Source organism: Triticum urartu, chromosome 3A, assembly GCF_056163025.1.
Source record: "Triticum urartu cultivar PI428250 chromosome 3A, HENAU_Tu73, whole genome shotgun sequence".
In the NCBI taxonomy this organism is placed as follows: domain Eukaryota; kingdom Viridiplantae; phylum Streptophyta; class Magnoliopsida; order Poales; family Poaceae; genus Triticum; species Triticum urartu.
In genome coordinates, this window is record NC_141875.1 from 668,840,834 (window position 1) to 668,867,503 (window position 26,670).

At 44.5% G+C, this 26,670-nt stretch overlaps 4 protein-coding genes across 4 annotated transcripts; 3 read left to right on the top strand and 1 right to left on the bottom strand.

The window, feature by feature from the left end:
* Positions 1-4,785: 4,785 nt before the first annotated feature.
* On the bottom strand, positions 4,786-5,561 carry LOC147981297 (uncharacterized). Its single transcript, XM_087517077.1, has 2 exons — positions 5,193-5,561; positions 4,786-5,046 (listed from the first exon to the last, which is right to left on the bottom strand). Exons 1-2 carry the CDS (start codon positions 5,559-5,561, stop codon positions 4,786-4,788), a joined length of 630 nt encoding a protein of 209 aa, XP_087373203.1.
* Positions 5,562-16,021: 10,460 nt separating this feature from the next.
* On the top strand, positions 16,022-18,215 carry LOC125532123 (laccase-19-like). The gene is made up of 2 exons (XM_048696287.2): positions 16,022-16,190; positions 16,287-18,215. The coding sequence occupies exons 1-2, from the start codon at positions 16,086-16,088 to the stop codon at positions 17,949-17,951; spliced, it is 1,770 nt and encodes a 589-aa protein (XP_048552244.2). The 5' UTR covers positions 16,022-16,085; the 3' UTR covers positions 17,952-18,215.
* Positions 18,216-21,168: 2,953 nt separating this feature from the next.
* On the top strand, positions 21,169-24,644 carry LOC147981298 (uncharacterized). Its single transcript, XM_087515926.1, has 5 exons — positions 21,169-21,238; positions 21,478-21,548; positions 21,760-21,841; positions 22,524-24,201; positions 24,288-24,644. Exons 1-5 carry the CDS (start codon positions 21,169-21,171, stop codon positions 24,634-24,636), a joined length of 2,250 nt encoding a protein of 749 aa, XP_087372052.1. The 3' UTR covers positions 24,637-24,644.
* Positions 24,645-24,850: 206 nt separating this feature from the next.
* LOC147981299 (uncharacterized) lies at positions 24,851-25,655 on the top strand. The gene has a single exon (XM_087513924.1). It carries the CDS (start codon positions 24,874-24,876, stop codon positions 25,558-25,560), a length of 687 nt encoding a protein of 228 aa, XP_087370050.1. The 5' UTR covers positions 24,851-24,873; the 3' UTR covers positions 25,561-25,655.
* The last annotated feature ends 1,015 nt before the right edge of the window (positions 25,656-26,670 follow it).

Here is a 26,670-nt window from a genome sequence, read left to right on the forward strand (position 1 = left end):
TTGGATCTAGTAGAATAAAGTTTATGGCATGATCTAGTTGTGAGTTTTGCTTTATTATCCTTCTATGTAATCGAGTTTGTGAGCTATATAATAAAAATTAGTGTTGAGTCAAGGGCTTTGATTTTCTTGCTATGATCTTGGGTGAATAAAAGAAAAGAGAAAAAGAATAAAAAGAAACAAAAGTTCATATTGATCTTATTGATAGTAATGACTTCACACAGAAAGAGTGTGATGATTAAAAGTTGTTGGGAGTTGGCAGACATAGCTTTGGTCATCGTTGCAATTAATAAGAAGTAATAAGGAAAGAGAGGTTTCACATATAAATATACTATTATTGACATCTTTTATGATTGGGAACACTCATCAAAATATGACATGCTAAAGAGTTGATGTTGGACAAGGAAGACAACGTAATGGGTTATGTTTTCTTATATCTGAGATAAAGTATATTGTCATGGATCATCCAACATGTTGAGCTTGTGTTTCCCCCTCATGCTAGCCAAATTCTCAGCACCAAGTAGAGATACTACTTGTGCTTCCAAATACCCTTAAACCAGTTTTGCCATGAGAGTCCACCATATCTACCTATGGATTGAATAAGGTCCTTCAAGTACGTTGTCATCGGTGCAAAGCAATAAAAATTGCTCTCTAAATATGTATGATTGATTGGTGTGGGAGAAATAAGCTTTATACGATCTTGTGATGTGGAAGTAATAAAAGCGACGGACTGCATAATAAAGGTTCATATCACAAGGGGCAATAAAAAGTGACATTCTTTCGCATTAAGATTTTGTGTATCCAACCATAAAAGCGCATGGCAACCTTTGCTTCCCTCTACGAAAGGCCTATCTTTTATTATTATCTTCTACCTTATGCAAGTGTCATGGTGATCTTCACCTCTCCCTTTTTCATTTTATCCTTTGGCAAGCCCAACATGTTGGAAAGAACCTGATATATATGTGTGTGTGTGTGTGTGTGTGTGGATATATATATATATATATATATATATATATGTATATATACAACCCGTCTATTCTGGTAATATTATCAGAATAGTTATTCTGATAACACTTCCGCCTTGCATGCTCAACGCGAGGGCACTGCACTTTCTTTACTAAGAGCACTGCATTACAGAGACTAGTGAACTTCGCGTCGAAAAAAACTGCGCGTAGTGTTTTTTCGGTACTGTTTTTGCTCTAATTTTTAAACCGTTTATCAGAACGAGGCGTGTAATATACCGTTGGAAAGCTATGGATTAGGCGCAACTTCGCCATTTTGAACACTTTTAGAGATTCTCCACGGTTTAAGAGCAGTTTCAAAAACGGTGCGGCCCAAAAAGAGTGTCAACGAGCGTTTTTTCACGTCTTTTTCTAAACCGCTTCTCGGAATGAGGCAAATGATACACCGTTGGATAGATATCGTCGAGGCACATCTTTTTCATAACTATTGTTTTCTCTAATTCGTTACGGTTTAAGGGCAGTTTTAAATTTACTAAATCGCGGAATTCTGTTTTTTTTTATTTTTGCAATTTTCGGTACTGTTTTCGCTCTAGTTTTTGAACCGTTTGTCAAAACGAGGCATGTAATACGTCGTTGGAAAGCTATGGACAAGGCGCAACTTTCATATGTAGAAATGGTTTTGAGATTCCTTACAGTTTTAAGTTAATTTTGAAAATCGTGCGGTGGACGACGAGAGGCAGCAGTCGTTTTTCGCAAAAATTTTACAAACCGGTTGTCGAAATGATTCAAATGATATTCCGTTGGAAAGATATCGATGAGACGCAACTTTCTCATGTAGAACACTCTCTCTAATTCCTTACGGTTTAAGAGCAGTTTTAAATTTACCGAAAAGCGCACACTGTTTTTCGCGAGACCAAAATCATCGTGTGTATTTCATCAGACAGAAGAACACACTGCTTCAAATGGAAAACTGCACTGCAGCAGGCAGTCAAGTGAACTTCATGATTTCTTTTTGTCGGACATAAACTTTCTCACAAAAGTTTTTGTTGTCTTTTTTTCAACTTTTTTTTGAACGAGAGTGGACCGCAACACTCCCGAAAATGAACCGCAACACTATCAAAAGTGAACCTCATGATTTTTTGTTGTATTTTTTCATACTTGTTAATTTTTTGCACGTGTTGACCAAGCGAGTGGACCTTTCATCGGACAGAAAAACGCACTGCTTCAAACGAAAAACCGCACTGCAGCAGGCAGTCAAGTAAACTTCATGATTTCTTTTTGTCGGACATAAACTTTCTCACCCGAGTTTTTTGTGAGTTTTTTATTGTCTTTTTCTCAACAATTTTTATGAACGAGAGTGGACTGCAGAGACGAGGCAAATGAACCGCGACATATGTCAAAGTGAACCTCATTGCTATCTTGTTGTTTCGCTATTTTTTTTGCATTTTCATGTTGAGGGCAAGTGAACAGCATCACTCTCAAAAGTGAACAACATCGGAGGACCAAACGCACTGCATGTGTTTTGATGTAATCAAATGGTTTTTGAAACACAAATTGCACTTCATACCAAGGTGTAATGAGCTGCTACACAAATGAGGTGAACTACTTTTGTCGTTTACTTAACTTTTTTATCACAAACGTGTCTGTACCGAATAGTCGAAGCTAATGTACTGCATTAATTTTTAGGAAAAAAAGAGGTTCACTAGAAGAACATCCCCAAGAAAGGATTTTTTTCTCTTACCATTTTACAAAATGAACCGCTTCACGATTTATAACGAACTGCATTAGGGTAATTTTTTTACAAACAAGCTACAGTTTACATAACAACCATCAAAAAAAATTTATACTTGTCTTTTTCCAGCTGCCATGCGGATGGAGTGAACTACCTTGCAAATTGTTTTACAAGTGAAGTATAAAGCATATAGCAAAAGTGAGCTTCATCACACTATCTGTGAACTACATCATGTACTCAAGATTTCTTAAGGAAAAGAGCCCCCAAAAAATGCATTGAGCAGTGCTACACAAACGCCGAAAGGTGGCCGAAATATGAACGACACTACATCACAGACCATCCACTGGCAAGTCAGAGCAGCCGTAGGCGCTTGGATCAGCTATCGTGCATGCGTCGTTCAACACAAGATCGTCCGTCAAGTAGTTCTGAAATGCATTTGTGAACCGGGCGAACTGCATCACTTTTTTATCGTGCCACAACCAAGAACAAAGCGAACTTCAAAAAAGAAACCTTTTCTTCTGCACATTGAGCGAACTATAAAAGGGCAAACAAATTTTTGAAGCTCCGGGCCTGCACGAAAATCCAAGAGCAAAGATTGTGTCCGCCGTGACGGTAGGCAAGGGAGGCCCTAGTAGTCGCTCCTTCCCGGGTCAGGGCAGTGGCCGCCGTCGTGTGGGTCATCGGGGAGGCACCCAAGAGAGGGAGGGAGAACAGGGGAGGTGCCCGAGGTGTAGATGGCCGCTCTGACGGCTCCAATCCCGCTCGCCCATGGGCAGGGCCGCTCCAGGAACACCTGGACCCCACGCGCGCCAAGCTGGAGAGCAGCAGCAGCGACCTCGTCGGGGCGGGGAGAGGGGCCGCATAGAAGGAGCCTCCGGATCTGGGATGCAGGGCAGGGAATCTCGCAGCCCCCGCCGGAGTCCATGAACAGCGGGCGACCGCGGATCCGGTGGCCATCAAGAAGGTGGGGGCGAGGTCGTGGATGTGGTGATTTCAGTGCCCGACGGCGGGATCAGGGGAGGTGTGGTCGAAGAGGATCGGGTCTGGCCACGTCGGGAAGGAAGTAGTGGCAGGCTTGGGCGGGACCAGGGCGCTGGCGGCGGCTTGGGCACATGGCCGGCGGCATTGCAGGGAGGGGATGACGCGGGGTGGGAGGTAGGAGGTCGTCGGGATGGCGCCGTGGCGGCGCGGGGGAAGGAGGTGGGGCGGCGGCGCGGACGAAGATGGCGGCTAGGTGGCGCGGGGGAGGAAGGTGGTGCGGCGGCGCGGGCAGGGAGATGGTCCGGCGGTGTGGGGGAAGGGCACAGGGAGGTGACGACGCGGTGGGATGCGGGTGTGGAGGACGAGGAGAGCGAGGGGTGGAGGAGAGGATAAGGCGGGGTGGTTTCTGTTTTTTTTCTTTGCATCCGCAGTTTGCTCGTGGTTAGTTTGTAGCTACAGGTGGGTCGGGGTGTTATCAGAATAAGCTCCGGTGTTATCATAATAAGTCTCTTAAGGGTGTTATATAATTGGATCACTACTAGGGAAAAGGCTAGCAGCAGCGCGGGTTTTAGGCCTATCAGCAGCGTGGGTACCCGCGCTACCAATAAGGCGCTACAGCTAACTCTTAGTAGTAGCGCTGCCTATACCCGCGCTACCACTATTGACTATAGTAGCAGTGCTTTTCAGGAACGCGCTGCTATTACTTAGCTGTAGCGATTTCCTGGTCCAGCGCTACTGTTATATCTTTCACCATTTCCCCATTCCGGCTTCGATAAACTGCAATTTCCAGATACTAGGTACTACTAGATATCAATTTCATAAAGTATTATAGGTACTAGGTAGTACTCCCTCAGTTCGAAATTACTCGTCGTGGTTTTAGTTCAAATTTGAACTCAAACCACGACGAGTAATTTGGAACCGAGGGAGTACTAGATAACAATTTCATATATACTCAACATGCATCCTCAAGCAGTACAAGGTGACATCGACGACAATCATCATATTTAGTTCTAGATGATATCGACGACGATCATCATATGTAGTTCTACATGATATCGACGGCGATCATCATATGTAGTTCTAGATGATATAGCCACATACACATATGTAGTTCTAGATGATATCGACGACGATCATCATCCTCAAGCCTGGGCGGTGGGTGTTCCTGATAGTAATTAGGATGGCCTGTCCAGCACGAAGATTCTTGCCAACGAGGAATCTCTTCCACCCAACCGAGTTCAAGTATGTGCGACCATCTGTGCCCATGCGGTAAGTACATGTGGTGACGGAGCCCCTTGCGGTAAGGCGTAGTCCAACTGAGCCTTCTTCATCAGGCTCGATACCACAACTCACAAATAGGTTCTTTGGCAATCTCTGAATAAGAAAAACATATCAATTAATAAATAGCCTAAGCATGTGATCAGACTCTACACTAAAGTATATCATCGACTAGATTTGTAAGTATAACAATACAGCATGTACATATCATCAAATTACTACATGCAGTACGTATAACATACCATTTCATGCCGATCGACCATGGTACTTGTCAGGCGGGTCACGAATGGCACCCCGACAAAGTCATCACGTGACGGAATTATGTCCCATAGGTTGCACACCTCCTCCTCGCTCAGCCTCATTCTTTGAGCTATGATGGCTTCATGAAGTGGGTTCTCATCATCTTCATTGAGTGGGTCCTCATTATTTTCATCATCTTCTTCATCTTCATCATCTTCCACCAGGTTGATATAAATGACAACCAGCTTGGGTCTTTTTGCTTTGAAGGAGAATCTGATCAACTCACCACCAGTAAGACGCATGCGAGCGAGGAAACGGGCCCATCCATCTCCTCCAATCTGCGACATATTGCGTCCTTTCTCGACCTCCATAGTGTACGACCCCCAGGAGCCTCAAATGTCACAGTGTCTCCTGTCAGCTTGTTGAATTTCAACCTCACATTGCATGGGACGATCTGTGTAAGAAAAGCAAAATGACACAATGCAATAATGCCAACACTAAAAATAAAGTAGTTGTTACATTTCATCTAATTTCTTACCGTCGCATGACGAAAACTCGGATACAAGTAGATGTCGAACAGCTTGCCAGTTGCAAGGCTGCTGGCGCACCTTGACTTGCACAGTCGACATAGTGGTGCTGGTGGTGGCGCCATTTTACTAAATCAACTAAATCAAAATGTTCTAAATCAACTAGCCTACTAAATCAACTAAATCCACTAGCCTACTAAATAAACTAAATCAAAATGTTCTAAATCAACTAAATCAACTAGCCTACTAAATCAACTGAATCATATCAACTAAATCGACTAAATCAACTAGCATACTAAATCAACTAGCATACTAAATCCACTAGCATACTAAATCAACTAAATCAAAATGTTGCATATGAAAGCCTACTAAATCAAAATGTATCAAGGAGGAGGGACAAGGAGGGGCGACTCGAGGAGGGAGAAGATAGTAGGACGGAGGAGGAAGGCGGAGCGAGGAGGGGCCGGCCGGCGGCGAGTGGAGGGAGGACGGATCGAGGAGGAAGGCAGAGCGAGAAGGGGGCGGCCAGCGGCGAGTGGAGGGAGGACGGAGGAGGAGGCCGGTACCGAGTCTAGCGAGGAGGATGAGGCGACAGCGGCGCAGATCGGGGGAGGGGCGACGGGGCGGGGGGTGAGGAGGAGACCGTGAGTGTGTGTGAGTCTGATCTATGGATGAGGCTAGTGAGATCTGTAGTTAATTTAGCAGTAGCGATTATTGCCTGAATGCACTGCTGCTACGTTACGTAGCAGTAGCGCTGTCTATTTTAATGCGCTGCTGCTATAACTGGCCTCGCGGCGGCGTCGTGGAAATTTTAGCAGTAGCGCCGCTTGGAGTGCGCGTGCTACTGATAAACTTGTTTCAGCAGCGAGTTTCCACAGCCCGCGCTACTGCTACTTAGCAGCAGCGCCTGATTTTATAGCGCGCTGCTGGTAAGATTCTGTGTATAGGCTTTTCCCTAGTAGTGGATGTAGGGGGCATGAGTTATTATCTTTGACATTACCCTTGAGGTAAAAGTTTGTGGGGTGAAACTATAAGACCCTATCTTTCTCTGTGTCCGATTAAAACACCGTAACCACAAGTATTACGCGAGTGTTAGCAATTATGAAGGACTAGATGATAGTTGCGTATGTGGACTTGCTTTTTAGCTCTGACATAGACTCTTTCTGATGTTATGATAAATTGCAATTGCTTCAATGATTGAGGTTATAGTTTGTTGGTTCTCAGTAACGTTTCTGATTCATACTTTTGCATTGTGAATAGATCATCACTTGAACATAAGTAATCATATGACAATATCTATGTATGTTGCTGTTATGAGAATAATCATGATGCCCTCATGTCCGTATTTTATTTTTATCGACGCCTCTACCTCTAAACATGAGGACATATTTATCGTTATCGGCTTTCGCTTGAGGACAAGCGAGGTCTAAACTTGGGGGAGTTGATACGTCCATTTTGCATCATGATTTTATATCGATATTTATTGCATTATGGGCTGTTATTTAACATTATGTCAAAATACTTATGGCTATTATCTCTTATTTTACAAGGTTTACATAAGGAGGGAGAATGCCGGCAGCTAGAATTCTGGGCTGGAAAAGGAGCAAATATTAGAGACCTAGTCTGCACAACTCCAAAAGTCCTGAAACTCCACGGAATACCTTATAATAAATAATGAAAAATCATCGCCAAAGATGAAGACCAGGGGCCCACACCCTTCTCACGAGGGTGGGGGCGCCCCCTAGGGCGCGCCCCCTACCTCGTGGCCCCCCTGGTGGCTCTCCGATGACCATCTTCTCCTATATGAAGTCTTTCGTCGAGAAAAAAGTAGGAAGCAACCTTTCGGGACAAAACTCCGCCACCACGAGGCGGAACCTTGGCGGATCCAATCTAGAGCTTCGGCAGAGCTGTTCTGCCGGGGAAACTTCCCTCCTGGAGGGGGAAATCATCGCCATCGTCATCACCAACGCTCCTCTCATCGGGAGAGGGCAATCTCCATCAACATCTTCATTAGCACCATCTCATCTCAAAACCCTAGTTCATCTCTTGTATCCAATTCTTGTCTCCAAGTCCGGGATTGGTGCTAGTCTGTTGCTAGTAGTGTTAATTACTCCTTGTAGTTGATGCTAGTTGGTTTAATTGGTGGAAGATCATATGTTCAGATCCTTTATGCATATTAATACCCCTCTGATTATGAACATGTTTATGCTTTGTGAGTAGTTACGTTTGTTCCTGAGGACAAGGGAGAAGTCTTGCTATTAGTAGTCATGTGAATTTGGTATTCGTTCGATATTTTGATGAGATGCAGGTTGTCTAGCCTCTAGTGGTGTTATGTGAATGTCTACTACATAACACTTCACCATTATTTGGGCCTAGAGGAAGGCATTGGGAAGTAATAAGTAGATGATGGGTTGCTAGAGTGACAGAAGCTTAAACGCTAGTTTATGCGTTGCTTCGTAAGGGGCTGATTTGGATCCATATGTTTCATGCTATGGTTAGGTTTACCTTAATACTTTTGTTGTAGTTGCGGATGCTTGCAATAGAAGTTAATCATAATTGGGATGCTTGTTCAAGTAAGAACAGCACCCAAGCACCGGTCCACCCACATGGGAGCGCTTTTCCTTATATAAGAGTTTGTCCAGGCTTGTCCTTTGCTACAAAAAGGATTGGGCCACCTTGCTGCACTTTATTTAATTTTGTTACTTGTTGCTCATTACAAATTATCTTATCACAAAACTATCTATTACCACTTATTTCAGTACTTGCAGAGAATACCTTGCTGAAAACCGTTTATCATTTCCTTCTGCTCCTCGTTGGGTTTGACACTCTTACTTATCGAAAGGACTACGATAGATCCCCTATACTTGTGGGTCATCACCATGTAGCAGTAACATTTTAATGTTCGAAATCACTACTTAATGTTTAATTATACGACGTGAGGTTTCTAGGCGGCTCATTGTCAGGTCCGGATTGTTCAGCCTCTTGGTGTTTCTACCTCCCATTCGTTCTCAGGGATTGGATCAAATAAAAACTAGTTTAGCTAGAAGTTTTCATGAAATTCAAATTGTGTTCGAAGATAAGCTTGGCAAGACCTATCCGCCGAATGACCTTTCATCCCTCCTCACAAGACCTAGTGGATGCAACACCCCATCTCCCCTTCCTACACCACATAGTCACCAAAGGACGCCATCGGGCCAAGCCCGTGTGGCCGATAGCAGCAGCGGGGTGCATGCTCGTGATGGAGGGGCACTCGTGGGCTTCATGCATTGGTAATTCAGGCGTAACGACGCGGTCTTGGGCAGGAGTCATTGATGCTTGTAGCGGACATTTGGAGCTCGGTCGGAGGCCTATGGCGACATCAAAGATTGCCGGAGGTATGATCTCGATCATGCATGTGCCACTTAGATCAACGCGGCCAGCGGCGGTGGGTCTAAGGCATATGTTGTGTCGTCGATGGTGGTCCCTGTGATGGCAGACTATGGTTGGGTGTCGAATGGCCTCCTCCACTGGTTGGATCCCACCTGCAACGACGTCGTCCATGTGGTTGGCGCCATCTGGCTGCAGTGTTTCTCATTTAGACCTGGCCATGGTAGCATCGGCCGGCCACTCGACATGTTGATTGCGATGGTCATCAAAGGGTCTTCATGAGAGTTCTTTTGTCCAGATCCGGTGGTTGTTGTTTGCCGCTCATACTGACAAGGTTAGGGGATGCAGTTGGGATTGTGGGTTTCGGTGGCTCTCACTCCTCCTAGTTTTCCTTCGGCGGTGAGATGCGTCTATCTACGATGGCTTGACGCTGAGGGTATGGTTGTGCAATAACGATGGTGAGATTTCCTACGTATCGCATGTACTTGTGGGATCGTGGAAAATGGTGGTGACAACACAAGATTAACTTTCATTTGGTGGTGCTTCTCGACTACTTAGTCTCGAGCTCCACGGAGAAAGTCCGAGTTACTTATACCTGGAAATAGGGATGTTTTTCTATCATTACCTTGTTGAAGGCAATGCTCAGACTCGTTCTTCATGGTCAAAACCTATAATCTAACCTTTCGTAGTTGGTCCCGGTGATGGCGGCACTTGAGCATCGTTCCCTTCTTGAAGGCGCTGTTGTTGAAGAACTTTTCTTGCACTACTAGCGAAAACCTTATACACAGAACTTTAGAAGTAGCGCGGGTCAAAGAAGCACGCTGGTGCTAAGTAGTAGTAGCACGCCTGTGCAAACTGCGTTGTAGATAAAGTTTTAGCAGTAGCGCGTCTTGTTCTAAACACGTTACTACTAAAATTCCTACGGCTTAGCTATAGGCTACACACAGTAGTAGCGACCTATATCGAACCGCGCTACCGCTACTTTGTTTGTAGCAGCGCTTTTTTATCTAAACTCGCTACTGCTAAAGGATATAAAATTAAATGGAAAGCACATAGAAAGGTAATTGAAAATGAAAGAAATATAATAAGGTGAAAGGAAAAAAATAAAATATGAAGAAAACTAAATGAAAAAGGGGAAAAAGAGACAGGAGTAGCAGTAGCGTGTATCCGAGAACGCGCTGTAGCTAACGTAGCAGTAGCGCGCTTTCTGGAACGCGCTACTGCAACTTCTGACTTAACCATACGGGGTTCGTCCTTCCCCACGGCCACTTCCCCCAAATCCAGTTCTCCACTCTCACCGTCGCTGTCGCCCGTCGGCCGCCGCGCGCTCTCTGCACACCCTCTACGCCGCCCCCAACCCCAGATTCAACGCCGCCCCCGCCCCCGACCTCAACGCCGCCCCAGACACCGCCCCCGACCCCGACCTCGACGCCGCCATCCGCCGCGCGCCTGAGCCCCGACCCCCGACCCCGACCTCGACGCGGCCTGCCCCTCCCTCATCGCAGGCACCCGAGGTGAGCACGCCTGCTCCTCCCTCTCCCCTACCTCTGCTTGGGGTTTCTTTATATTTTAGTTGCATCAAATTAGTTAGGGTTCATGTAAGGGTGGAAACGAATCGGATGCGGATGCGGCTCAAATGAGTTAGGGTTCATGTAAGGGTGGAAACGAATCAAATTTCTAAGATGAATCATAAAACAAGTAAATTTTGACCACTTATTTCACTTTATAGTTGGATAATTGGCATATCCGCTACCACTTTCCACCCCCAGCTTCATCAAATTAGATGGTAATTAGGGAAGTAGTTCCTAGCTACTAGTTAGTTAGTAAGAACTAGGTACTAATTAGGTACTAGTTTATTTTTATTTATAGTAAGTTTATTTTTAATAAGAACTAGTTGAATTAATAGAACTAGTTAGTAAGAACTTGTTGCTATTTTTTTAGGTAAAGCAATGTTCCCGCATCGACGTGGACGATGCCTATCCCGCATCCTCGTCGTCGAGTCGGCGGAGGACGACACCTGCTTGACCAGATAGGCCATGTCCGGGACTGGGCTCCGCTGGGGTGGTACTGGGAGGCGCTACCTACCGGGGGGCGCAGGTTGGTGAGGAGCCAGCCTGTCGTTGACCCGAACCTTCTTTGGTGGCGGTCGCGTGGGCCAGTGACGGTCCAGAGGCTCGAGGACCCCGCGGAGGTGGTGCGTCACCGTGTCAATGAGGAGGACGCGCACGTCCGTCGCTACTTGTTTGCGTTGGAGCACAGGTTCTCCAATACCTGGCAGGTTCTCCAGGGATCTCACTGGAGCTATGATCCCGTGATGGTTTCTTCTCTGTGGGTGTCCACCGCCCGCGCCGATACCCGTCGTGTGCTAGGGTTTTAGTTGTACTAGTGATGTTATATGTATGACACTATTCGGGATGTATTAGTGATAATATTCGACGATGTATGGATGCATGAGATGATTTACTTTTGCTTATTGAATGCATGCTAATTTGAGTCCTATAAGATATTTTGAAATGTATATCTTGTGTTGCTCAAATAGGATATGTGCTTGCCCAAGTGGCCGGTCATGTTTGCAGGTTACACCTCCGCGTGGCCTATGTTTTGCCGGAGTGTTGATTCATTTCCGTTCCGGCAAATTTCAGGCGCTCGATATGTCCTATTTTAGCAAAGGTCATGCCGGATTTTTCCGTGAATTTTGGCATGACTTGTGTCAGAAGATGTAGGAAATATCGAGTGCCCCGGATTTGTGTGTTGAGTATCCTGGTAGTTGTCTTCGATCGATTTTCAATTAATGTTTTAACTATGAACATAGGAAATGTCTGATGACGAAAATGATTTCGGTATTTGCAAATACTGCAAAGATGAGTGTGGCCTGTGCGACGGAATCTTCCTAGATGATGATAGGCGCTTTAGCATCAAGCTGGACGAGAACTTCGAAGTGGATATAGTAAGTCACAACGACAAGTCTTTTTTCGTAATTAAGCACGACATTTGCTTCATTTGCTTCAACTTATAATTTAAGCATGACATTAAGCATGACAAGTCTTTTTTTACTATTCTACTAGTGTATCCCCTGCCATGCAAGAGTTTTTGTATTGGATAAGATAGGTTTCAGTCGTACTATGGAGGAAAAGAAAGTTTACTTGAAGACCGAGCATGGTTATATTTTCCACGCAAAATTATACAATTCAGACGACTACACCTATTTTAGATGCAAAACATGGCGAGCACTATGCAAGACTTATGCATTTGAGCCTGATATGGTTATCACCTCTAATATTCGTCCGGAAGATAATATTGAAGGTAATACCGACATCTGGGTCGATGTGCAGACGCCTCCAGTTATACCATTATGTAAGTTTCAAAACCATATTTATGTCTTTGATATTGTTTATTCAAAAATAGTTGACAACTAATTTGTATTGTCAACTTATTTCGGTGCAAGCAAACATGTCCAGCGCTTGGTAGACAGGACATACTACTTTCCCGAGGCTGAACTAAACTGCGAGGAGCTAAGTCATTATGTTTCATGGCTTGAGGATCTTGATACTGTCAAGACAAATTTTCTTCCTGCATTTAGAAATGTTAGTACTGAAAACGTGCGACCAATAGTGTTCGTAATGAACTACGGTCACATCTATTTAAGAAGGATGGTAAAAAATTTACTATTTGTCCTCAGTGCATCTTTTCCATACATTATTTTTGAAGCTAAACTTCATTGCTAAGTATGTTACCATACGATGTTCTTCAACAGGGACTCCCGATGAATGTTGTGCCTTATGGAATCGAGACTAAAGGTAACATGAGTATTATTAGCTTACGGCCAAGATATCCTACAGATAACTTTAGTGCATTCAAGATTAGCGACGGATGCTTAATAGTGCAAGACTGGACCAAATGTGTGATGGAGAAGCGCAGAGAAGTATTAGGGGGCAGCAAACAGATGCGCTACCCACGATTAGGAGACAGGTTAATCTGCATGCTCCAACTTGATCAAGGAGAAGAGCTACACATGTTTTATATTATTTTACCTAAGAGAGAGCAGCAGGAGTGATTAGCTAGCTAGAAATGAGTTTGAGGATGATGATGTGCTACAATATTACTATGAAGATAAAATATCTAGTGTTGGTGGTAATGACTATGATGATTATTATTAGCTAGTGTTAGTGGTGATTAAATAAATACTATTGGTGGTAATGACTATGATGATGATTAAATAGCTTGTGCTGGCGGATTAGATTCAAGTGGAGGCAACATGTGGTGCACATCGAAAGTACTACTAGTCCAAACTGATCAAGTTTGGATTAGTAGTATACTTTTGACATGCACCACATATTGCCTTCACTTGAACCTAATCCACCTTCATTTAACACACTGTTATGGACATAATGATGTAAACCTCATAACTGGTATTGTACCAATATTTGTATGATGGCGCATAAATACACTAAAAATAAAAAAATAAAAAAGAATACTAGTAGCGATGGAGAGAAAACACGCTGCCAGTAGTTATATTAGCAGTAGCGTGGGAGTGAACAAACATTGCAGCTATTTGTCCTAGCAATAGCGCGTGCGGGCACGCGTTACTGCTAAGCAATAGCTGTAGGGCCTTATTAGTAGCGCGTCTACCCGTGCTACTAGTGAGCATAAAACCAGCGCTACTGCTAGGGTTTTCCTTAATAGTGTTGTCATCCTTATGGTGTCAAGAGATGGTTGGTGCGGATAGCAGTTAATATAGCTTGTCGATCATATGATCGTTTTTCTTTCTCGCGCAGACATAAATTTGGTCTTGTATTACTTTACTATTTTCCTAAGTGTTTTATTTTGTGCCTATTGGTGTGGATTGTGTGCATTCTAATTATGTAAAATCCGCAAAAGGCTGGATATGTGCTTATTGTATTTGTATCCCTTTCTTTTGAGTGAATAAAAATCCACTGTTTGTTGAAAAATCTTGTGTGTTTTCATCTCATAACGATGCACCAGATGTAATCCATGAATGGTGTATTTGCATTTAAATGGACTTAATAATTTGAGTCAATTTGTCAGATAGATGCCGAGTGGCCCGGCCATTGTATGCGAGTCGCATAATTATCTGAAATTTCCAGGTATAGACAATGATCGCTAAAAGTAGTGCGGCTTCTTAGCCTTCTTTTTAACCGTAGAATTTAGGCCACAGCCGTCAACATGGCAATCCGGACTGCAACCCGCTAACTCGACGGGTAAAATCCCTATTAGGGTAAGGCTGTAAGGGCTTGAAAAAAATAAATACCTATTAAAACAAGAATTTAGGAAAAATAGATACCCGACAGCGGATGCGAAGTCTATCTGAAATTCCTGTTTGTCCCGTTGAATTTTCAACTAATTACTTTGACTACTGACCGTTCAGTTACAACCATCGCTTTGACATTTTTCTTTTCCTTTTGAGAAACCATTGTTTGACGAATTCGCCCCTACTTTGTGAGCATGTCAATGAACCAGTTGTACTGTCAAGTCCATCAGGAAAAACGGGAGTGCTTTCTGCATGGTTCTTTTCATTTGCACATATCTTATCTTCAAACGATGTTGCCCTTTATAACGCATGACCCGGTGGTGGTCATGTCAACCGATATGATTAATTACTACTTACTCCGATCCATAATAATAATAAGTGTGATGGTTTTAGTTTTGAACTAAAACCACGACACTTATTATGACCGGAGGGTGTAATATTTTACCAGGTTAAAGTTCAAAATTAACCGGCAAACATATAAACATATGATGGTTTGGACTTTGTAAACATAATGTATCATAAGTCAAGGCTGCAGAAGTGCTGAAGTAACAATAAGATCTACCAATTGTACATATCCAAGTCAGTAAAATGCGATGCCTTGCCTGCAGCGTGGAACTTCCTCCGCCGTGGAGCATCTGTTACCAATGAAACATCCTAAGTCAGGCTCTGACCGATGCTGGATTGGTAGAAGTTAGTGGGCAGAGAGTCTTTGCATATTACTAGTAGTATTGTAGTTTGAAGAAATGGAGTTATTTTGGTTTCTTAATACTACGAGCCGACCAATTCGCCAGCTGATGCCCATTCATGGACGCCTAACTAGGTTACGTAAAAGTGGTACACTCCCTCCATTTCTAAAATGAAATTCCTATACATTTTGTCCCAAGTCAAGCGATGCAATGTTTGATCAAATTTATATATGGAAAAAATTATAAACAACTATAATATCAGGTTATATAATAAAATAAATAATTAATTCAAGAAACATATGATAAAATATTTCTTTATATTATATGTGTCAGGTATTGTGGTTGTTGGTAGTTTTTCATTTTTTGTACAAATTTGATCAATCTTTGCACTATTTGACTTTTGAGATAAAAAAAATATATACTGTAGCATCCTTTTGAAGAGGGTGGGAGTACGTGATTTGATGTGGTGAACTTGTTTTGATGCCGCGTTAACTCAGTGCGCACTGCAATTTCTCACACGCCGGTTAGGAAGTCTCGTCGCCTAAGCTCTAGCTTAATTACCATAGCCGCGATTGACTTGTCATTCTCTCTGGATTAACAAGTCGTGCTAAACTAATTACCCCGGAAGGCGAAGGGTTAGGTGGCCTCTTAATTACCGGCGCAACAAAAAGTATTGTACGTGCGAATGATGCTAATCTGTAAGACTGTAACCTCCCTTCACATCACGGTCTTTCCATGAAGCCTCGCCTCTAGCCGGCCTAGCTAAGCTAATAGCCATGCATGCATATGTAGCAGGAGTGATCTACTGTGCTTGCGTACGTGATCCATGATATCAACATGCATGGTGTTTCATGTCGCCTGGTTTGATTAGCCTGGTCAAGTCAACCATTGCAAACGGCCGTAGGATGCCGACGCCTAATCCCTCGAGTGTATAAATAGGCCACACCACAGGCTTAGCAAACCACCCTTCCATTGAGCAGCGACTTAACTAGCTAGCTAACTACCGATCGAGAACGCCATAGCACTGAGTTTGCAGACCAAGCAAGCATGGAGAAGTTCTCCATGGCGGCGACCATGTTCTGCGCCGTTGTCCTCGCGGCTCTGGCGGCGGCCGGCGGTGGTGAGGCGGCGGTCGTGGAACACACCTTTGTTGTGAGTATAATTAATATATAGTACTTACTATCTAACTTTAACCTCCTGATTGGTTAACTAGACTAATCAGTTACGTATTTGACAAATGATGTACAGGTGCACGAGATGAACCAGACACACCTGTGCAACACGACCAAGATTTACGTGGTGAATGGGCAGCTCCCAGGCCCCACCATCGACGTCACCGACGGCGACACGGTTGTCGTCCACGTCGTCAACCGTCTCCCTCACGGGCTCACCATCCACTGGCATGGTGTCCGGCAGATGAGGAGCTGCTGGTCCGATGGCGCCGGCTTCATCACCGAATGCCCCATCCCTCCCGGCGGCGAGCACATGTACAGCTTCAACGTCACGGGCCAAGTTGGCACGCTGTGGTGGCACGCCCACGTCACCTGCCTCCGCGCCACCGTTGCCGGCGCCTTCATCATCCGCCCCAAGGGCGGGAGGTACCCGTTCCCGACGCCCGCCAAGGACGTGCCCATCATCATCGGCGAGTGGTGGGAGCTCGACCTCGTCGAGCTAGACAGGAGGATGCATGATGGTAACTTTGACGACAATCCGCTGTCGGCGACCATCAACGGTAAGCTCGGCGACCTCAGCAACTGCTCTGGCAAGCCGGAGGAGAGCTTCGTCCTCGACGTGGTGCGCGGGGACACATACCTGCTGCGGATTGTGAACACGGCGCTCTTTTCGGAGTACTACTTCAAGGTCGCTGGGCACACGTTCATGGTGGTGGGCGCCGACGGGTACTACCTGACGCCGTATAAGACGGACATGGTGACCGTCGCGCCAGGGGAGGCCATCGACGTGCTCATGGCCGCTAACGCCCCGCCCGCGCACTACCATATGGTGGCGCTCGCAAACCAGCCGCCGGAGCCTGACCCGCAGATCCCGGGGTTCGTGTCCCGTGGCCTCGTTCGCTACGCCGGATCCTCCCATAACAACAACGGGCTGCCGGTGCCGACGCCACTCATGCCCAGCCAGCACAACACCATGCCGTCCTACTACTTCCACAGCAACCTCACCGGCCTCGCCCACCCAGACCGCCACCGCGTTCCCATGCACGTCGATGAGCGCCTCTTCTTCACGCTCGGCCTCGGCTCCATCTGCCGCGGCACTAACAAGACATGCGAGCGTGGGAGGAGTCCAGAGACCATCGTGGTGGCCACCATGAACAACGTGTCCTTCCGCCACCCGACTAATGCGTCGCTCCTCGAGAGGTACTACGACGGCCGGACAAGTGGCCTCTACACGGAGGACCTCCCCGACCATCCGCCGCACCCGTACAACTACACTGATCGCTCCCTCATCCCGCCGGGGCCACTGGAGAAGGCGCTCGAGCCGACGTTCAAGGCGACCAAGCTACGGAGGTTCCGGTACAACACCTCGGTGGAGATCATCTTCCAGGGCACGGCGCTGCTGCAGAGCGACTCCAACCCCATGCACCTCCATGGCTACGACTTCTTTGTCCTCGCCACGGGGCTGGGCAACTACAACCCCAAGACGGACCCCAAGAAGTTCAACTACCACAACCCACCGCTGAGGAACACGGTGCAGGTGCCCAGGACCGGCTGGGCCGCCGTGCGCTTCGTCACCGACAACCCTGGGATGTGGTACCTCCACTGCCACTTTGAGTTCCACATCATCATGGGCATGGCGACGGCGTTCATCGTGGAAAACGGGCCAACGGCAGAGACCAGCCTGCCCCCGCCGCCCCCAGAATTCAAGAGGTGTGGTGCCAATGGCTTCACTCAGCCATAGAGCTAATTAATCTGGGTAAGGACGTGTGTGCCGAAGTTGTGCCCTGAATTTATTTATTATTAGTGCAAAATAAGAACAAATGAAGATGCACGCATTCATTGTTCATTGTATTGAGGATGATTCTTACCATAAAAAGTTGATATGGATTTTGTAATTTTATTTTCCCATTGTAATGTGTGAACTGTAAGTCTGTCTAGTAGGGTTCAGTGTCAGAAATAAGTGTGTCAAACTCAAACCTACATTTTAAAGAGAAGTATATACGAACTGGCTGATATCACAAACATTATCCTATATTTAGAGGATTCAGTGTCGGAAATAAGTGTGTCAAACTCAAACCTCCTCGGGTCGTTTAATCTAAATCCTACTGTCCCAAATCATATTGCAAACCAAAAGGATAACTAAATATGACAGGTGTTGTTGTAGAAGAAGTCGACTTAGCCCTATTTGTTTACTTTTCATATCTTGTAACATTTCGGCTTTGGTTAGATTTGTTATGTACTTTGCTCAATAAATAATAAGAATGATTATGCGCCTCATAACGATGCAGAGGCGGGGGGGGGGGGGGGGGGGGGGGGTCCGCCTCCTTTTCAAGAAAGGAATAAAAATCACAAAAATTGAAAAGTAAAATGTGGAATCTAGATGCATTTGACTTTTTTTAGTTGGATCACAAAATTAGGAGGGGATTTGGAGCAAGCTGCAGCCCGCACACGCACTTTCTCGGCTGCTGATCCGCCATAATTCGCAAACATAGTCACGTAAAGTGGGCACTCTCCATTGCATAGCCCTCATGAAAACTCTGTAATTGGTTCGTAAAAGGGAAAAGTGATATACCTCTACAAGTGGGATCATATTATGTTATACAGAGGCTAGGCATTTTTTCGATGCGATTGTATCATCTTGATAAGTCAATTCAATTAAATGTCACTTATCGGAAAACAGACATAGCTTTGTTTTTTTATGACTTTACTTTTTGTCGACATGTTTAATTTGTATGTTAGTGTTGGTTGTGTGCATTATAATTATGTAAAGTTCCTAGATTTATGTCCCCTACTTCTGTGTAAATATTGAAAAGGCTAGGAGTTTTCATGTCATAAACGATGTCCTAGATTTAATCCATGAATAATGTATTTTGAATGGATTAAATAGTTCGGGTCGTCTCTCAGATAGACGCTGTGGGTAGCCCGGGCCTTGCATGCGAATCACTATCTGACATTTTCAGGGACAGACAATGATCGGGAAAGGTAGGGTCCAGCTTCTTAGCCTTAATTTTATCCCTTTGAATTTACACAACAGCGGACCCAAAGTCTATCTGAAATATCTCGTTGGCCCCGTTGAATTTTCAACTAATGACTTTCACTACCGATCGTTTTAGTTAAACCCATCGTTTTGACCTTTTTCGTTTTGTTTTCAGAAACCATTGTCTGGCTTATTCGCCGTTACTTTGAGAGCATGTCAATGATCCAGTTGTATCGTACTTTCTGGATCATTCAAACGATGCTGCCCTTTATAATGCAAGACCCGGCGGTTGTGTCAACCGCTGTGTGATTAATTACTAATATTTGACCAGGTTAAATGTCAGAATTAACCAGCAAGCGGGAAAAGTTCTGCCGTAGAAACATGATGGTTTGGACTTGCAGACGTACTATAGTGCATCATTAGTCAAGGCTGCTGAAGTAACAAGAAGATCTTCCAACTGTTCGTATCCGGCTCAGTAAAATACTAGTTCGCCTTGCCTACAGCGTTGAACGTCCACTGCCGTGCACTATCTGTTACCCAAAATGAAGCATCGTAGTCAAACTCTGACCGACGCTGGGTTGGTAGAGGTAGGTGGACACGGTCTTTGCATATTAGCAGTAATGTAGTTTGAAGGAATGGATGTAATTCGATTTTCGTAAGGAAAAAAGACCATTAGTTCCACTTCGCACTTTGCGTAACTAAAGTCTTGCGGCTAACAGCTACGGGCCGACCGATTCCCGTGCTGATGCACGTTCATGGACGCCAAACTAGGTTACTTCAAAATATATAGTACTCCCTCATTCTCTAAAGGAAATTCCTAAAAAAATTGTCCAAGTCAAACGATGCAGTGTTTGATAACAATGAACTAAAAAATGCATACGTAATAAATTATACTCTCTCTGTTCTTAAATACTTGTCTTTTCAAAGATGTCAAATGGACTACCACATATGAATGTATGTAGATATATTTTAGAGGGTAGATTCACTTACTTTGTTGCGTATGTAGTCACTTGTTGGAATCTTTAGAAAAATAAATATTTAGAAACGAAGGAAGTATATTTTAATACAATATGTATTTGTTGTTGTGGTTGTTGGTAGTTTTCTCTACGAATTTGATCAAGCTCTGTACTATTTGACTTGAGATAAAAGTTATAGTATCCTTATGAAGATCGAGAGAGTACGTGATTTGATGTAGTCACTACCAGAAACTGAAATATTTATGTGAGTCTTTTATTTTCATATCGGGCCCGCGTTAGCGCACAGGGAAATGGGCTTCTACTGTCGGGCCGCAACTGCACGCCAGGAATAGATTTCTTTTCCTGTGCGCTCGTCCATCGACACACAGGAATAATAATATACCTGTCGGTCGGTTCTCGGCCCACAGGAATAGCCCATTTGGCGCCACGAATTCATCTAATTTGCGCCAAAGGTAGCCCATGTCCCGCCGCTTTGCCAATTTGAGCCCGCCGTTTTTCTCAGAAAAAAAAGAACATATGGGCTCTATCCCAGATCGCTCCCAGACCTAGCTCACTCACGAACATTCTCCCCCAAATCTCAGCCCCCAACCTAGCTCTCTCTCCATCGGCCGGCGGCCGGCTGCGCCCCGAATCCCTCGCCGTCGGCTGCGCCCCCAAATCCCTCGCCTATTCCATTCTCTCGTTCGCCCCCTCCGCCCCTAAATCCCTCGCCTCTTCCATCCTCTCGTCCGCCCCCTCCGCCTGATTCGCTGGTCAGTAGCCCAACGACCCGCTGCCTCTGAAGTGTCGCCGGCAAAGCTTCCCGCGGCTTCCGGAAGAGGGTCGTCGTCAACGACCCCGTGGCCGCCGTCGCTCGACCACCGCATCCTTCCCTGAGCGGCGCCCTTTCCAATCCAGGTACCACCCTTTCCTGTACAGGTGACGCTCATATGGTATATGAGATTTGTTTGTGGTAAGTGGCGGAGGAGCCTATATGGCTGAATCTTTCATTGTGCTGGTAGTACATGCCTAATCCATCTAGGAATAAGATGGATTTGATAGAGTTGGGGGTTGTGGTTGTTACCCCCGTTGCTGGTAGTACATGCCTAATCCATGTAGGAATAAGATGGATTTGATAGACTTGGGGATTGTGGTAGTTACCCATCCACGACATAGTATTAGGCCCTATCAGATTTGTGCTGAAAAAAATACAAATCTGTACGCCTACCCTGATTTGGCACTTGATTTTTTAGTAGACTATCAAATACTTTGTCTTGCTGATTAGACTACCAAATACCAAAATCTAAGTCAAATCTTTTGCTTACATCTCCCAGGTTACAAGACTTCTGAAGTTATTTCACTTGTTGACGAGAAAGAAAACATAGTTAAACTGCTGATTGTCAAGGTAGTGGTCAGTACTACATGCTTGTTGTCGTTTAATATTGGTTGATTTCTCAAATATATTCTATGCATGTCTTGTTTTCTAGTCTGATAATGCTTACCAAAGGTTTTTATTATTTTGCTGCTGCGATTGTTTTTTGAGCTCTTTCTTTTTCATTTCCTACTATCCTTATGCTAATTATCTTAAATTGTTATGTTGTGTGTAATAGGATTAGATCTTGGATTTGCTAGTGGATTTTGGGAGTTTCTTAGCCAGCTTGGTGACTCCATATTTTTCACTATTTCAGCAAGTCTTTGGTAAGCATTAAACTTTCAGCATTACATTTTTATCTTATGTGTACATCTGTTTGCTTCCAATTGCTATACATGTATTGTTGTTGCTAAAAAACTCATATTAAGTATGATATGTTGAGGTTAAATAAGCAAATAGCTGATCTATTCCATTTTCAACACAGAATTTGTTAAATGGCAGATCGTGCATGGATGTATAATGGTTGGCAGTATGGTCAAATTCCCTCTAACCTATGGCTTGAACAAACCAGCCGATTTCTAGAGCATGCATTCTCTTTTCCAGGCGTAGCCGAAGGTGGTAAAATCAAGTGTCCATGTGCCAAGTGTCGTAATTATAATAAGCGCAGTAGGGATGAGGTAGAGAAACACTTGTATAAATACGGGTTCAGGGAAAACTATGAAACATGGATAGAACATGGTGAGCAGTATGTTCCTAGACAAGAGGGATCTTCCTCTGCCACAAACTGTGCGAGGCATGATGAAATTGACCGAATGGACAATATGTTAGTTGACCTAGGTGGCAACTGTCCTCCACCGATTGATGAAGAATCAACCTCCTCTGCCAAGGCTTTCTATAGGATGGTTAGCAGTGCTGATGAAATTGTCCATGAGAACACAACACACTCGCGTCTTTCTGCAGTAGCTCGTTTGCTAGCACTGAAATCTCAGTACAATATGTCAATTGCAGAATATGATGATGTGTTACAAATCATCCATGAACTTATGCCTCCGGGTGCTAACTTTTCCAAGGACTTCTACCAATCTAAGAAACTCTTAGAAGGCCTTGGTATGCCTTATGTCAAGATTGATGTGTGTAAAAATAATTGCATGTTGTACTATAAAGATCATGAGCATAAAGACAAGTGTGACATCTGCGGTACATCTCGCTATGAGGAAGGCCAGAATAAAGTCCCACATAAAGTGTTGAAATATCTCCCTCTTAAAGATAGATTACAGAGGTTGTATGCTCACGAGGAAACAGCAAAACATATGCAGTCACATAGTCGTTCCAATTCTGGTAAGATGGTCCACCCTATCGATGGTGAAGCTTGGCAAGGGTTTGACAAGGACTTCCCAGAATTTGCAGAAGATCTTAGAAATGTTCGTCTTGTCATAGCCGGTGATGGTTTTACACCATACAAGTTGAATGCTGCTCCATATACTTGCTGGCCTATTTTTGTAGCTCCATTAAACCTTCCACCGGGTATTCTCTTGAAACCAGAGTACATATTCCTTAGCCTTGTTATCCCTGGTCCTGAACATCCTGGAAAAAATTTGAGTGTCCTAATGCAACCTTTAGCTGATGAACTGATGCAATTGTGGACGGGGGTTGAAACATGGGATGCTTATCACAAGGTAAACTTTCCAACGAAAGCGGCTTTTCTATGGTCAGTCCACGACTTTCCTGCCTTTGGTATGTTCGCTGGGTGGAGCACCCATGGCAAGCTAGCATGCCCCGAATGCATGAGTGATTCCAAAGCATTTACTCTTCAATACGGGTGGAAGCCTTGCTGGTTTGATTGTCATAGGCGCTTTCTACCTCCAGATCATGAATTCAGATTCCAGGCCAATTCGTTTAGAAAGGATACAATAGTGTTAGAAGGGCCTCCAAGGCATTTAATAGGAGAGGAAGTGGAATCTCACATGTACAGACATGTGAATGACACCTTCAATTACAATAAATTGCACAATTGGACTCACATAAGCTGCTTTTGGCAACTTCCATACTTCAAAAAGTTGAAGCTCCGACACAACATCGATGTGATGCACAATGAAAAAAATGTAGCTGAAGCTATATTTAACACATGCTTTGACATTCCTGATAAAACTAAAGATAATGTGAAGGCAAGAAAATATCTAGCTGAAATTTGCAACCGTCCTTCGATGCACTTGAAATTGAAAGACAATGGGAAGTGGGAGAAGCCAAGAGCACCTTTTGTCATCGATAAGAAGGATGTGATAACCATTCTGAAATGGTTCCAAGAGCTGAAGTTCCCTGATGGGTATGCATCAAGCTTTAGACGGGGAGTTAGCCTACTACACAGAAAGATTTTTGGCCTCAAAAGTCATGATTACCATATCTTCATGGAACGCCTACTTCCTGTTGCATTTCGTGGCTTCCTTCCAGAGGACATATGGAAGTGTCTAGCAGAGCTAAGTTATTTCTATAGGCAGCTATGTGCAAAAGAACTTAGCAAGGATACCATACGTTCACTTGAGGAGAATGTTGTTGTTCTTGTATGCAAATTGGAGAAGATATTCCCTCCTCGTTTCTTCAATCCCATGCAACATTTAATCATACATCTTCCATACAAAGCTCGGCTAGGAGGTCCTGTATTAGCTCGATGGATGTACATCTATGAAAGGTAACATCCATTTTCCTTATGAAGCTCGATTGATAAAACGTTGAGTCCTGATTTTTTTCTCATAATTACTTTATCTGCACTAACAGATGTATAGGGAAACTTAAATCAAAAGTACGCAATAAGGCTCGAGTTGAGGGTTCCATTATTGAGGCTTATCTAGTTGAGGAGGCAACCAATTTTCTCTCCTTGTATTTCAAACACAATGCCCGAACAGTTAGGAACAAGGTGCCTTGCTATGATGACGGCACCTCTACATTTGTAGCCAAATGCAACCTTGGCATATTTCAATTCCCTGGTCGATGCATGAGTCCTCAAGGAACTTATGAGCTCTCAACAGAAGAGTATAAGGCTGCATTCTTGTACATATTGATAAACATCCCGGAGATGGAGGATTTGTTCGAGTATGTTTCTTCTTTAACTTTTTTATCCATTTAGTAACATCTATGACACAAACTGAACAAACTTTATTATTTAGAGAGTTCAATAAGGAACAATGGAGGAGCTGAGTTGTGCCTACAGAGAAGCAACGTCGTGAGTTAAGATTAAAAGGCCGGAAAGCAGGCCGTTCTAGAAATCATGGTCCTAACTTTTTTGACTGGTTTAAAACTAAAGTAAGGCTCTTGACCACTTGAAACTATATGTAATGCAATTCTAAACTCAACTCAAACTAATATGAGTAACTATATCTTGCAGTGCGCGAAGTCATCTAGCATTCACAATGCCTTACGTGAAATGTCATATGGCTTTCGTACACGAGTGAAAACCTATGGAATATATGATGTGAACGGATTTCGGTTTCGTTCAGAAAAGTATGAGAAGTCAAAATTAGCTACAGTCAATACTGGAGTGTGTGTGCCTGCGCTTGATGAATATGAAAACCCACTTGATTATTATGGTGTAATTGAAGACATAATCAAAATAACTTGGGAAGGTAGCCTTGGACTTGAGCTTGTCCTGTTTAAGTGTCGCTGGTTTGATCCAACTCCCGCTGGAGTTAAGCGGACTGAAAACTTGGGATTGGTAGAGATAAATCACACATCCAGGCTCTCTAATTTTGATCCATTTGTGATGGCCTCTCAAGTTACTCAAGTATATTATTTGGAATACCCGTGCAAGTCTAGACCAGATCTACAAGAATGGTCAGTTGTATACCGGGTTTCTCCATTGGGCTACATTCCTCCAAGTGAAACTGACAAGCATTCTGAAGGATCATCACATGATGTCTTATTTTATCAAGAGGATGGGTGTCGGTGTCAAAACCGGCGGATCTCGGGTAGGGGGTCCCGAACTGTGCGTCTAGGCCGGATGGTAACAGGAGGCAAGGAACACGATGTTTTACCCAGGTTCGGGCCCTCTTGATGGAGGTAAAACCCTACATCCTGCTTGATTAATATTGATGATATGGGTAGTACAAGAGTAGATCTACCACGAGATCAAGGAGGCTAAACCCTAAAAGCTAGCCTATGATATGGTTGTTGTATGATGAAGTTGTCCTACGGACTAAAACCCTCCGGTTTATATAGACACAGGAGAGGGTTAGGGTTACACAAAGTCGGTTACAATGGTAGGAGATCTTGAATATCCGCATCGCCAAGCTTGCCTTCCACGCCAAGGAAAGTCCCATCCGAACACGGGACGAAGTCTTTCAATCTTGTATCTTCATAGTCCTGGAGTCCGGCTGAAGGTATAGTCCGGCTACCCGAACACCCCCTAATCCAGGACTCCCTTAGTAGCCCTTGAACCAGGCTTCAATGACGACGAGTCCGGCGCGTAGATTGTCTTCGGCATTGCAAGGCGCGTTCCTCCTCCAAATTCTTCATAACAGTTTGTAAACACCAAGAGTAGTGTCCGGCTCTGCAAAATAAGTTTCCACGTATTGCCATAGAGAGAATAATATTAACACAAATCTAATCTGCTGACGTATTTCGCAGCGTGACATCACACTACGGCCAAGCCTTTATTCGAATTGTTTTCACTTTTCCACCTCAGCGTGTTTTGTGAGGCGGTTTGCTTGGCACGTCTTGTCAAAGCAGAGATCGTGTCCCCCATTTACGGGATTCTCATCAATACGGACGTGGGTAACCCAACCACGCCATTTATCACGGCGCTTGGGAGGCAAGCGAGTTTTACTAGGCTGGTGGGGACGCATAGTCGCATCCGCTCATATAAGGGGATAAGGATCCACCTTTTTACCTACGCCTTCTTCCTCCTTTGCCTATCCATCTTCTGCGCAGCCGAGCTCCAGCGCCCAAGCCCGCACTTCCTACCTCAACCTTCTCCAACAATGTTCGGAGCGGGAGGCAAGTGGATGGTCTCCTCCGTCACAGAGGGCCATGTCAAAAGGCTAAGGAAGGCCGGATACCTATCCAAAGACATCGCGCACCGGCTTCCTGAGGAGGGGCAGCTTCTCCCCACCCCAAGGCCCCATGAGAGGGTAGTATTTCTTCCCCACTTCCTCCGCAGACTGGG

Bases quoted from the DNA above. Each gene is read 5' to 3' on its own strand.
- LOC147981297 (XM_087517077.1), bottom strand. From the start codon at position 5,561: ATGGAGGTCGAGAAAGGACGCAATATGTCGCAGATTGGAGGAGATGGA. The intron at 5,047-5,192 runs GTATGTTATACG...TTTCTTATTCAG, and splicing joins TGGTCGATCGGCATGAAATG to AGATTGCCAAAGAACCTATT.
- LOC125532123 (XM_048696287.2), top strand. From the start codon at position 16,086: ATGGAGAAGTTCTCCATGGCGGCGACCATGTTCTGCGCCGTTGTCCTC. The intron at 16,191-16,286 runs GTGAGTATAATT...AATGATGTACAG, and splicing joins TCGTGGAACACACCTTTGTT to GTGCACGAGATGAACCAGAC.
- LOC147981298 (XM_087515926.1), top strand. From the start codon at position 21,169: ATGCCTAATCCATCTAGGAATAAGATGGATTTGATAGAGTTGGGGGTT. The intron at 21,239-21,477 runs GTAGTACATGCC...TACATCTCCCAG, and splicing joins GGTTGTTACCCCCGTTGCTG to GTTACAAGACTTCTGAAGTT. The intron at 24,202-24,287 runs GTAACATCCATT...CTGCACTAACAG, and splicing joins TGGATGTACATCTATGAAAG to ATGTATAGGGAAACTTAAAT.
- LOC147981299 (XM_087513924.1), top strand. From the start codon at position 24,874: ATGAGTAACTATATCTTGCAGTGCGCGAAGTCATCTAGCATTCACAAT.